General features: G+C 52.6%; 6 protein-coding genes across 6 annotated transcripts; 4 read left to right on the top strand and 2 right to left on the bottom strand.

Annotated features, from left to right (window-relative positions):
• Positions 1-231: 231 nt before the first annotated feature.
• Positions 232-1,443, top strand: BJY04DRAFT_211843 (capsular polysaccharide synthesis protein-domain-containing protein; the record flags this gene model as incomplete). The annotated part of the gene is made up of 1 exon (XM_073714458.1): positions 232-1,443. The coding sequence occupies one exon, from the start codon at positions 232-234 to the stop codon at positions 1,441-1,443; it is 1,212 nt and encodes a 403-aa protein (XP_073564561.1).
• A 124-nt stretch (positions 1,444-1,567) lies between these two features.
• BJY04DRAFT_224724 (uncharacterized protein) lies at positions 1,568-2,551 on the top strand (the record flags this gene model as incomplete). The annotated part of the gene is made up of 2 exons (XM_073718048.1): positions 1,568-2,076; positions 2,128-2,551. The coding sequence occupies 2 exons, from the start codon at positions 1,568-1,570 to the stop codon at positions 2,549-2,551; spliced, it is 933 nt and encodes a 310-aa protein (XP_073564560.1).
• Positions 2,552-2,898: 347 nt separating this feature from the next.
• Positions 2,899-3,483, top strand: BJY04DRAFT_224723 (SPRY domain-containing protein; the record flags this gene model as incomplete). The annotated part of the gene is made up of 1 exon (XM_073718047.1): positions 2,899-3,483. The coding sequence occupies one exon, from the start codon at positions 2,899-2,901 to the stop codon at positions 3,481-3,483; it is 585 nt and encodes a 194-aa protein (XP_073564559.1).
• Positions 3,465-5,042, bottom strand: BJY04DRAFT_233374 (uncharacterized protein). Its single transcript, XM_073719960.1, has 2 exons — positions 4,684-5,042; positions 3,465-4,628 (listed from the first exon to the last, which is right to left on the bottom strand). The coding sequence occupies exons 1-2, from the start codon at positions 5,034-5,036 to the stop codon at positions 3,785-3,787; spliced, it is 1,197 nt and encodes a 398-aa protein (XP_073564558.1). The 5' UTR covers positions 5,037-5,042; the 3' UTR covers positions 3,465-3,784.
• A 1,909-nt stretch (positions 5,043-6,951) lies between these two features.
• Positions 6,952-10,095, top strand: BJY04DRAFT_175032 (putative beta-glucosidase). Its single transcript, XM_073709308.1, has 9 exons — positions 6,952-7,274; positions 7,373-7,465; positions 7,524-7,631; positions 7,688-7,872; positions 7,927-8,105; positions 8,151-8,219; positions 8,278-8,493; positions 8,542-8,839; positions 8,902-10,095. The coding sequence occupies exons 1-9, from the start codon at positions 7,100-7,102 to the stop codon at positions 9,916-9,918; spliced, it is 2,340 nt and encodes a 779-aa protein (XP_073564557.1). The 5' UTR covers positions 6,952-7,099; the 3' UTR covers positions 9,919-10,095.
• Positions 10,096-10,271: 176 nt separating this feature from the next.
• On the bottom strand, positions 10,272-12,104 carry BJY04DRAFT_211840 (uncharacterized protein; the record flags this gene model as incomplete). The annotated part of the gene is made up of 3 exons (XM_073714457.1): positions 10,272-11,813; positions 11,877-12,002; positions 12,081-12,104. 3 exons carry the CDS (start codon positions 12,102-12,104, stop codon positions 10,272-10,274), a joined length of 1,692 nt encoding a protein of 563 aa, XP_073564556.1.
• Positions 12,105-12,368: the final 264 nt, after the last annotated feature.

The raw sequence follows: 12,368 nt of genomic DNA, 5'->3' as shown, positions 1-12,368 counted from the left end.
CGGCTTGATCCTGCCAATCACTTCTGCCTATATAGAAAGTCCACGAGTTAGAACGGGTAATAGGAGCTTAGCGAGGCTATCCATACCCCTCCTGTGCTAGCTCTGCAAAGCACTATATTTTAGACCGGGATGCCGGTCCGGCTGACAGGAGAGCTTATATAGTATGATCATGTTGCAGACCTCCAACTTTTTGGTCTTTGGCTTGCACGTCAAGGACGAAAGAAATTTAGAATGGCTAGGACAAATTTTCCAATTCCCTCAGAGTATGAATCTCAACTCCGCCACGTCCCAGCCCTCGACAACCGACCAGATGATGAGATCCTCCACTCGGCTAGTACTTACCAGCCGATTACCTCGGAGAGAAACATCTGGGCATTCTGGCACTCCGGCCTCGATTCCATGCCAGCATGGTGCAAACGAAACATCATAAACTGGGCTCGTCTGAACGGCAGGGGCTGGACGATCCGAGTCCTCGACCAGGTCGAAGACTCGACAAATAACGTCCAGAGCTATCTACCACCGGATCTAATCCCACCTGTTTTCTTGAAGAAACAGATAACAGGCCCATTCAAGGGTCAGCACAGCGCAGACCTCATTCGCGGCGGCCTACTATACACCCACGGCGGGATCTGGATGGACGTCGGCATTATCCTGTTCAGGAAACTAGACAGTGTCTGCTGGGATATTCTCGCTGACTCCAATTCTCCATACGAGATATCGGTCATGCACATGGGCGGGTCAGGAACCGGAATATCGAACCACTTTATCGCGGCGCGCAAGAACTCCGCGTTAATAAAGCGGTGGCATGAGCTCTTTAGCTATCTCTGGAAAGACCGCACCACATGCAGAGGCCTCTTAGCACATCCACTCCTCCAACCTGTTCTAGAGGCCGGTCAGAAGTTCCACGGTGATGAGGGGACGGACCGGTTCGGGTGGGAGCATGTCTGTGCGCCGGAGGATATACTGGATTACGGCGGGCATATACTTGCGTGGCAGCGGCTGTGTATGCTGCATGACACAGAGGATGGGTTTAATGGAGCTGAGTATTTCGAGCAGAAGGTGCTGCTGCTTGATGTGGTTCAGGAGTCGTGGAAGGCGGAGGAGATTGTGGGGTGGAAGGGGCAGCAGTTGTTTGATGTTCTTCGGACGAGATTGGATGCTGATAGGGAGAGTGGGGAGTGGAAGCTTGCGTATCGGGCTGTCATGACGATTCTGGCAGAGTCGAGTATGCAGAAGGTATACCGCGGGAAGGAGATGTTGAAGTACCCTGCGCTGGGAACGTTATGGGATGAGGATGGGAATGAGGAGAGGGACCATGAGAGTGGGACGTTTGCGCGGTTGATGAGGGATGGGAGTGTGCATTTTGAGCAGAGGAGGGATCTCGTGTTTATTGAGAACAATAAGCCGCATGTGGTTCTGCGCAAAGGGCTTTACGAGGACTGATGGATCAATTAAGTTACCTAAAGGCTGCAGGTAGCTACCTCGTATCTTGCTTCCCTTTTAATGGCCTCGCCCCTTGCCTGACTTCCAAATCCACTGACATCCTGTTCACAATCCATCCTTGACTATGGGTTTCGGATCACGCGCTTGCGAATGCACTGCTTCCTTCCTTATCCGCCTTCTTATGTCGCCCTACATATGCTACTTATGCTGCGAGAATGGAGAATTGATCCCAATATTGAAGGAAACATTCCACCTCGCCGTGAAGCCAATAGAAGACCGCCATAACCTACAAACACCCATCTCCTTTTCGACGCCTCTGCGCCGTGCCTTGACTCTCCCACTCCCAGAGAAAAGATTTGTGGCGCGTCGAACAGGGAGGACAGAGACACAATCACAGTCGGGCTTCTTCAAGCTGCCATATGAGCTACGTGAGATGGTCTATGTGCAAATCCTGCAGTTTCCAGCCCTGCATCTGAAGGGATATGGACGGAGGACCAGGGGTGCCCGGTGTGCGTGTTTGACGGGAATCAACGACTTTGCGCAGCCCATGATAAAGCTCCCTGCGCCAGCTGACTGCGTGACCTTGACCAAGCTGGACTCGGTTCTGGCGCTCCTGTGCAGCTGTCGACGGATGTGAGTCGTTTATCTTCTTCGAATAATTGCCTCTGCTAATGGTGACGGCAGATACTCCGAAGCCATCGACATCCTCTATTGTAAGAATAAATTCCTGATGCACTGGCACGCACTGGCATCCCTCCCCAGAAAGCTTGTCCCTGGCAGGCTCGCCTCGATTCAGTGTCTCAGAGTAAACGCCAGCACCTACGACGTGAAAGGCTGGAAGCGCGCATGCACTGTACTCAAGCGGATGAAAGGGCTGCGCATGTTGTATGTGTCGGTTGGATGTCCTAGTAACTATCAAGACCTGCAGGATGGTACACCATACATCAAGCCGCTGATGACCTTGCGGGTGCCGGACTTTGTGGTGCAGCTTCCGGTGACTCTTGTTATCTTTGGAGTGGAGTGTCAGCAGCTGTTTGAGCGGGGTGGAGAGGAGATTGGAGGGTTGGTTAATCTGCCGTTTAGGATTCTGTGGGCGGAGAAACCGTGATGGACAGCAGGATAGATATTTGGCGTGCTTCAAACGATCATGTACAGTTTGTTACGCGGATCCAAATAACCCCAACGTCCCATCCGTGATTACCCTCTTTAAGCCAACCGCAGCTGGAGTGCTGCTTCTCTGGGCAGCAGAGGAGAAGAAACGCACCATCCAGACCCAGGTTATAGACATGTTGCTCACATATTTCGAGGTCGAAATCATAGCTTGTGAGACTGACTGGTGCGTGATCAATCTCAGATACTTCTGTACAGCCCAATGAGCATGAAGTTTATATCTAACCGAGAAAACATCAACAGTGTGGGCGTCGGCTTTTGTAACCAAACTGCAGCCCCCACAAAATGCCAGGCTGGGATGACAACACCTGGGGCCTTCACGCTGACGGCGGCACATTCTTTCACAGAGACGGATGGCCCAAGGACTCAGACCACGGTCGGACGTATACCACCGGCGACGTGATCGGCTGCTGCATTGAAACCGCTGAGCGCAAGGCTGCGTTTACCAAGAATGGTATTGTGCTTGGTGAGCCCTGGTCTCCTCTGAACTCGCAGACAAATGACAATAATCCGACAAACAAACTCGGATGGTCTCCCTCAAATATAGGCGCACGTTTCACCGGCGTCACAAGCCGGGTCTTCCCAGTGGTGGCCCTTGGCTCTGGGAACAAGGTCACTGGGAATTTTGGTAATGCGAGGGACAAGCCGTTTCGATATCCCGAGGGCGCAAATTGGGTGCATACCGCCGAGACAGAGATTGAGGCGGTGGATCGGTTGTCGGTGATGATGATCAGGTTTGGGACTTGTCGTCACCTCGCTAGAGCGGCTTTTGCTGGCGCTGACTTAGGTGATGGCTGCAAGTCTGAATTCTGCTGGTATAGTCCACGTTCCCCAATGATAACGACATATGTTGTTATTACAGTATCATAGACAGCCTTACTTCTTCTTTGCTTATTTAGGTTTGGCGGTTGGTCTATTTATGGACAGAGTCCAGCAAGCATAATCGGGGCCTTCAACGGATCTCCCACTAGCCCTAAAGCCAGCCATCTCTGGCCTCGTAGTCAATAACTCCTTTCGCAACCACAGTAACCCTGCCTCGGGTATGAATTAACAAAGCAGTCACCCTTCTCTCCTCTGAGTGATCTAAGCTATTGCTGTACTAAAACCAAATTGTTGACGCCAGATCCATCGCGCTCGCTTCTCGCCTCATAAGGTATGCATGGAGCAAAAATCACCAGTCTCCAAACAGAATCTCATCTCGAACCCAACTCCCCACTAGCAGTGCGCTTCCCGGTCCAAGAACCAACGTGAGCCCTAAACCAACGGCCCCAACGAGCCACGGAGACAGGGTAACATTCTTGCCAGGCCCCGCAGCCTGAACAGCATTGAGTGCACACCGTACCTCCAAGAAAACAACCACCAAAACAGTAGAATACCCGACTACCTGGTCCCAGAGGAGGAATCCGCGTGTTCCGTCGCCTGGAGTTAGGGCTTTGGGGGCGGGCGACACGGGAGGGAGAAAGATTTGGCTAGGGGCTAGCTCGTTTATGTAGGCTGGGTCGAAGATTGAAGGGAAGATGAGGGTCGTTAGGGAGAGACCAGATATAATAAGGTGCGAAGAAGCGCTGATGACGAGGGTGAGGAGTGTCGTTACTCGGATTATGCGGAGGTGAGCCCTGTTGGATTTTGGCGTTGCTTTCTTTTGATTGATAAGAGTGTTTGTCTTTGTGATAGCGAATGGGCAAAGAAGATGAAGAAAAACCAGCACGATCAGTGGAAAGACATTCCACGCAACAATAGCGTATTGTTTGAACGTATCGCTCACGAGTGCCGGCGTTGCCATGGCAGAAGAACCTGGAAGACCCATGATAAAAGCCGGGAGTATGTATCCGAGAACTAGCGCGGGTAACAGTACTTGCAGGTAGGCCAGCTTTGAGATAATTGAAACATTCTGCAGGGCTTCCAAAGACACGCCTGCCTGCGCAGTTGGCGATCTAATCGTGTATGCCAGGGCCCAGATAAACCCTGTTGCGCCAACGGCACCAGCTTGGAAAAGGAGGAGCCAGAGGGTAGACCTAGCGTGGAAATCAGCATCGAGATACAATGATTGCGTCGAAACTGTGGTATTACTTGATCACACTGGGTTTATCCCCGCGCAACCCATTGAAATAGATGATGACAAGGCACGGCAGCAGCTGTCCGAGGAAGTAAAGGCCCACGGCAGAGGTGGCAGGGTGGGAGCCATCGACGGTCTCCCACCAGAAAAGCACAAGCAAGCGTAGAATATAATCGACGGGTTTCAACCCGGTGAAGGACTCAGCTAGGGCGGACTGCGTGCCGGGGAGGATGTAGGGCGTTGGACTGTCAAGGGCCTCGGAGATAAGAGCAGTTGAGCCGTCAGCACCACTGCGGCCGTGAGTACCCCAGATGCCGACGACGGCGAGTGCGCAAAGTGCGGTTTTGGAGTTGAAAAGGGCGCTCATTTTATCCTGACTCCTGGTGTGGTTGAAGGAGCGAGAAAAATCGGAAGAGGATGGTCGTTGTTTTAAAGCCGGGTTCCTCGCACAAAGCAATTTATAGCGGAGCCAATAGGAAGAGAGAAAGAGGATGGAATCATACAAGTGGATTGATCGTATTTTGCTGCGGCTGGGGGCCTTTCGCCCTGGGTGCTAGAGTGCTTTTCAGGCCCCCGACTTGTCGGAGAACTTACCACCAACTCATCTCGAGTCTTATGTCAGATTAGAAGCCAGTCAATCTGAAGTTCCGTGTTATGTTATCTGCTCATCCCGAGCAGGGTATCTATCAAGATATGCTATCAGCCCTAAGTGACCCTGGGAGAGTGCTATATGGATGTCGGATCAGGTGCTCCTCTCCCACCATGGATCTCTACCTTAGTTACTCCACTCTAGCTTCATCCATCCATTTCTTCATAAGCCCCCTTTCATCATTCCTTTCCCTTCTAGAGGTCTTAAGCCCTCCAGCTCTTCTATCGCCTTTCCTTTAGCTAAAGCTATTCAGGACCCCTCCCTCTTACCTTACGCAGAGGGGGGAGGCCAGCTCAGCATTGTTGTTATTCCTTCAACACAACACCAAAGAATTTTTTGCATTCTTAGGATACAAGCACTTAAAAAGCTTTATTTCTTCCCTTTTCAAGCAAGCAGAACACATTTCACTGGCTTTTATCTATTAATTCACCCTTATTACCAGCCTAGTGCCTTATTTTCTCCATTTTTCGTGCCTCCGTGGCCCTCAACACCAAAAGCCCACCTGTAGTAGCCTATCTCAACATCTCTTCTCTTCCTCAGCCTATCAGTTCTTCTCTTCCTTATCTGCTTGAGATCCCCCCATCCGCGTGATCCGATCAGCATCGCGAACTCAGTAGTTGGGATCAAGCCATTAACAATACCTTCCTCTACAACTGGCTCCTTGCCTTTACCCCTCCATACAACTCCCACGGCTATGCCTCATTCAAACAGCCTGAATTCAGCAGAATCCGCTATAAAATTTAAACAGCCGCTCCTTCGTATTCCAGCTAGCCCTTATCCTCCATCTATCTCCTCTGCTTAAGATCCTCCCGGTCACTCGATAGCTCCCTGCATACAAATGAAAGGGACCAGCTGAATTCAACTAGCTTTACACCTTTATATATACCTTGCTTCCTCGCCTCAGCCTCCAGGGTCTTTTTTGGCTTCAGCTTCAGCAAGGTCTCTTACACCTTCATTCTTACACTATTCTCTATAGCCTCAGCGCCTCTATACATTTCGGCCTCAGCGCCGCCTTTTCCTGCAGTATCGTGCAGACGGTTCGGTGGCAGGCATACTCTTCGGGGGCTCTGGAACCCAGGATATTGGTTATTTCACCGCAACCGCTGACCTTCTCAGCGACATTAGGCACATCGTTGGCGTCAAAGAGATCCGTATGCGCTATGAGGACGACTGATCTATCCATAGCTAGCACACGGAGACAGAGAGTTTTCGAAGACAGAGAGTCTTCATCAGTTTCTAGCGATATTTCTTCATGCATGATCCATGATCCAAGCACGTAAGACTTCAGACGTAGACGTATACTGTTGTAGACTCGATAGGTGGAAAATCGGGGGAGATCATTTCTTCATCCATCTCCGCATCTGCATTTAGCCGCCAACTGCTTCCTCCCCTCCCCCGCCGGGATTTCTCTTCTCACCCAGCCAGTAACTACCTCGCTCTCAGTCATGGCATCTGCAGTACATACTATCCTGGACCGGACTCATCTCCGAGCTACCTGCAAGGCCATTGTTATATTGCCTTGGCCACTCTCTTGCTCCTGCTCGTCACTGATCACCCCACTCTCCAAGGTACCTCCTGATTTGTTTACTTTTTCCTAATTTCCTGCATTCACCTCGCTAATCCTCGCTTTAGTTAGACAATCATCCGTTTTTAAATGACCGGATACTTGGAATGCCTCCCAAAGCGGGGTTGCTGTTGCTCTCTGCAGGGAATAAATACCTCGACCGGATCAGCAGAGCTCCCGCGCAGCCAGCTACAGCTTCCCACGCAAAATCCAAGCAATGCTGTCGACTCTCTTTCCAAAGGGGCTGCTGCTCCTCCAGTTGTGCGCCGGCCTAACGGCAGCGCAGGACTCCGCTCCCCTCTACAAGGATCCAAATGCGCCAATTGAAGACCGTGTTTTGGATCTGCTGGGTCGGATGACGATTGAGGATAAAACGGCGCAATTGGTACAAGGTACGTTGTGATCTGCACTGGGGCAAGTCACTCGGTCGGTCGTTTCAGGGTGTCAAGTGGTCACCATTCCTCCATGGCCGTAATTGACTGGTTTTCAGGCGACCTTACCAATTGGCTGGACGCGGAGACTGGCGCGTTCAACTATTCAGGACTGGAGTGGAATATGAGGGAGAGGGCCGGCATGTTCTACGGTACGTTACGTACTTGCGCCAGCAACAGAGATCAATCGCTCATATCCTTCGATTCCAGTCGGGCACCCGATCCCTTGGGACTGGCTTGCGACGGGCATCAAGCGAGCTCAGGACTATCTGATTGAGAATACAACTCTCGGGATACCTGCATTTGTTCAGACCGAAGGTACGCGTCTTTCTCCGTGCCCTACTAGATTCGTGCTGATGCTCCTCACCCTCCAGCCATTCACGGGTTCTTGATCGGTAACGCTACAATTTTCAATTCTCCCATCGCGTATGGGTCTTCCTTCAACAGGGAGCTGGTGTACAAAATGGGGCGGCTCATCAGTCAAGAAGCCCTAGCCTTGGGTGTCAACCAGCTCTTTGCTCCTGTCGTCGATCTGGCCCGTGAGCTCCGTTTCGGACGTGTAAGAACAGATGGAGTCAAATGGATGTCATCTAACCTTACTGACCAGACCTAGGTCGAGGAAACCTACTCGGAAGACACCTACCTTACCGGAGAGATTGGCTACCAGTACACCAAGGGCATTCAGAGCCACAATGTTTCTGCCCAAGTAAAGCACTATGCGGGATTCAGTCAGCCCGAGCAAGGCATCAACACTGCCCCGGTTCATGGCGGAGAGCGGTACCTCCGCACTACGTAAGTGCTTGACTGAGAATATACAAGCTTGTCTGACAGGAATAGCTGGCTCCCTCCTTTCAAGAGGGCAATCATAGATGCTGGTGCTTACAGTGTCATGGGTGCCTATCACTCGTACGTTCTTGCCTCACTGTAAGCTGAAAGCATCGTGTCTAATGTGGATCGATTCTAGATATGACGGCGTTCCGGCTGTTGCAGACTACCACCTTCTTACCGAGATCCTTCGCGAAGAGTGGGGATACGAATACTTCGTGATCAGTGACGCCGGAGCAACAGACCGACTGTGCAATGCCTTCCACGTATGCGCGACCAACCCTATCGACTCCGAATCCGTGACTCTCCAAGCCCTCCCCGCTGGCAATGATGTCGAGATGGGCGGCGGCTCATAGTAAGCCTACTCCTCCATGGCCCTCTAAACTCAACTAATACCTTCTAGCAACTTCAAAACAATCCCCCAGCTCGTCGAATCCGGTCAACTCGACATCGAAACCGTCGACACCGCCGTCGCGCGAGTCCTCCGTGCCAAATTCGCCGTCGGCCTGTTCGAGAACCCATACCCCGGCGCGCCTGAATCGGAATGGGATAACCTTATCCACACCGAAGAAGCCGTCTCCCTCGCCAGAGAACTAGACAAGGAGTCCATCGTCCTGCTCGAAAACCACGACAACATCCTCCCTCTCAAGAAACGCGGCGACATCGCCGTCATCGGCCCCATGGCCCACGGATACATGAACGTGCGTCTTCCCACCCTTCAATATCAAACTCCCTCTAACAACTTACTAACAAACCTATCCAGTACGGCGACTACGTCGTCTACCAAAGCCAATACCGCGGCGTCACCCCCCTAGACGGAATCAAAGCCGCCGTCGGCAAAAAAGCCCGCGTGCACTACGCCCAAGGCTGCGAACGCTGGAGCAACGACCAATCCGGCTTCGACGAAGCCATCGCGGCCGCCGAGAAATCCGACGTCGCCATCGTCGTCGTAGGAACCTGGTCGCGCGACCAGCGCGAGCTCTGGCAAGGCGTGAACGCCACAACTGGCGAACACGTCGACGTCAACTCCCTCGAGCTAGTCGGCGCCCAAGCCCCCCTCGTCAAGGCAATCATCGACACAGGAAAACCCACCATCGTCGTCTTCTCATCCGGAAAACCCATCACCGAGCCCTGGATCTCGAGCGAGGCCGCCGCACTAGTCCAACAGTTCTACCCGTCCGAAGAGGGCGGAAACGCCCTCGCAGATATACTCTTCGGAGACTACAACCCGTCCGGTAAACTCTCCGTCTCATTCCCGCACTACGTCGGCGACCTACCCGTTTACTACGACTACCTGAACTCCGGCCGCTCCATCGGAGACTCCGGGTACGAGACGGAAAACGGCACGCTGGTCTTCGGCCACCAGTATGTCCTCGGCACCCCGGAGCCCCTCTACCCCTTCGGGTACGGCAAGAGCTACGTTGAATTCGAGTACGGGCCCGTCACGCTCTCTGCGACGAACGTCACAGCCGAAGACACGATCACCGTCTCGGTAGATATCACGAACACGGATCGCCGGCGGGACGGGACGGAGGTCGTGCAGGTTTATGTCGTGGATGTTGTTTCGTCTGTTGTTGTGCCGAACAAGCTGCTCAAGGGGTTCGAGAAGGTCGTTGTGCCGGCTGGGGAGACGGTGACTGTGGAGATTGACCTTGATGTGGGCGAGTTGGGGCTGTGGGATGCGCGGATGCGGTATGTTGTTGAGAAGGGGGAGTTTACGGTGCTTGTGGGGTCGAGTTCGAGGGATTTCAGGGGTAATGGGACGTTTTGGGTGCAGTAGATGGAGAAATAGGAGTGAGTAGGGGCTTCTTTTGATGGTAGTCGGCGCTCGACTTCTAGAAGGGTCTGGAAGTGAACGAACGATGAGCGTCTTTGGGCTCTCTTTATCTGTAGACGGATATATGAGACTTTTCGCAGTATCAATCTATGTCCTCTGCGGTTTCGTTTGATGAGTACGCTGGTGACTACAGTCTACGCATTGGATATTATTAGTCTTTTCTGAATGGCTGTTGGAAACTCAGTAGGGGACATGTAGATGGCCTCATTAACTCGTGATCATACTATCACCCATGATATAAATTCGTAGAATGAGCAGACGTAATTTACTGGCTAATATTATATAATATTGATGTCCTACGCTTGATCTGCGTTGTCCGTCGCAGCTGGTTCATTAGACGTTTGGCCTTGTTCGGTCTCCTCCGCGATCGTGGGTTGTTGCGCAGCGCCGGCACTGCCATCCCGTACACTACCCTCTGCAGATCTCCCCTCCGCGCGTCTGGACTTAGCACCCTCCTTAAGCTTCTCCCACCGGTCTTTATACCGGCCATTAATACTGCGGAGTTTCTCGTTCTCTCTTTCCCGCTGTTCGAGGTCCTTTTCCTGATTCCGCAGTTTCTCCTCTAGTTCTTTGATGCGCTGGTCATATTCAGATGGTCCTGCTTGCCCTGCTGGTGTGGAGGTAGTTGCAGTGGGCGATGACACACCAGATTGGGATTGGGGCCCGTGTTCTTGAAATGCTCTTATTGATTGTTGGAGGGCAGCAGACGACGTCTGCGCGTTGACCTCCCACATGTGTAGTCGTTTCGAGAGCGTGTCTGAGAGGTGGCGGAGGGCTTGGTTTTCTAGCTGGAGTTCCTCACGTGTTTTCGGTGGCTGAAGGGAAGTGAGTTTGTCGGTGTCTCGTGTTTTGCCGATGCCCCTGCCTTTCATTAGAGCTTTGTGTCGGCTGCCCTGGAGCATTTCTGGGGATGGCGGTGTTTCACGTGCGTCGACAAAGTCGTCTTCGCCCTCATCAACACTGTTGCGTCGCGCTTCCTTCTCGGCCCTGGTCAGTATTCCTGCGTAAGAAACTGTGCCGCCGGTTGTAGGGACGACGTAAAAAGACTCGGCTGTGTTCCCGGTCCCGCCGTTGGATTCGTTAATGACCTTGAGGGCGGCCTGGGAGAAGATGCGGTTGATGTCCGGTTCATCTGAGTGTCTAGATCGGTCCGGTAGTGCAGTTTGCTTATCGACTCGTGTTTCCGCAGGCGATTTGCGGATTGCGCTTGCATTGTTGGCACCATCCAGGCCGAGAGGAAGCCCCGCGAAAGCCAAAGGTGCAGAAACCCTCGAAATAAGATTTCCGAATGTCGAGTAAAACCGCTGGAAACCCTCCTCGGTAATCGATTGTCGATTTGCAGAATTCACCGCATCCGAGGGCACATACTGCTGCGAGGTAATATCGGTAGGGCTGCCAGCCGGTGGGGACCACGGTTGTTTTTGACCAGGCATACGGTTTGCACGATCCCTCTGCCCAGTCTGTGCTCCTCTCAGTCTTGCCTCGCTGGTTCTGAGCTTTGTTGGGCCATCCGTCATTTTTGCGCCAGCTTGTTGGGAGGAGAGGGTGGGTGAAGCAGGAGATGCGCGGCGGGGGTGAGCAGGAATGCCTCGCGCGGAGGCGAGGTCGCTTGCGATTGACGATTTCTCTCTCTTCGGTAGACGAGGATTTCCCGTCAGCTTCGGTGGGTGTTGTTGGGTGTCTGTCTTTGTCGGTTCTAGAGGTGTTTTGGGCATTATCCCTGCGGCAGCAGAGGCAGGTCCAACTGCAGCGGCAGAAGGAGGATTTTCATGTTGAAAGCGAAGGATCTGAGCGAGCTTCTTGTGGTGTTGTTCGAGGAGATGCAGTGTTCGTAAGGCCTGCCCAAGAAAGGACCGTTAACACTCGACCATACGAATATTGTAGAGCGGAAGAGGATATACCTCACGGTCTTTGCTGGTTTGTGCAGCCGTTGAAAACTCACCAGCTGCCAAATCGTGTTCTTCGCTCGCGGCGACAGGGTTGGATTTGCGAGTTTCGAGCACGGCGTTTCGGGCGTGGGTGTGGGCCTGGATGGAGACTGTCAGTATGATTGTTCCGGCTGCGGGCAATCAAACAGAAACACAGGTTTCACAATTTGAGCATACCAAAGTGAGCGGAGCCGTCTCCATGGCTTCAGATCTCAGTTGTGAGTCTGCATGGACTTCGCAGAGATCGCCAACAGGCAAAGTGAGGAAGATGAGGAGAGATGGAACGAGGGGTAGGTATGCAGAGAGCGTCCGCATCTGTCGCAGGTGACGTTATACACATGTTACCGTAACATTACCATCCTCTCGCAGTCCGACCCAAGAAATCGGGGTCTAGATTCACCACACCGTGTTTTGACCCGTATCAACGCTGCCTGGGGATGATGAGGCAAGCTTCCAGGAGATAGT

This window comes from Aspergillus karnatakaensis (genome assembly GCF_047715665.1).
Source record: "Aspergillus karnatakaensis strain CBS 102800 unplaced genomic scaffold BJY04scaffold_98, whole genome shotgun sequence".
Taxonomy (NCBI): domain Eukaryota; kingdom Fungi; phylum Ascomycota; class Eurotiomycetes; order Eurotiales; family Aspergillaceae; genus Aspergillus; species Aspergillus karnatakaensis.
The sequence above is the reverse complement of the archived record's forward strand: the minus strand, read 5'-3'. Positions and strand labels throughout refer to the sequence as shown.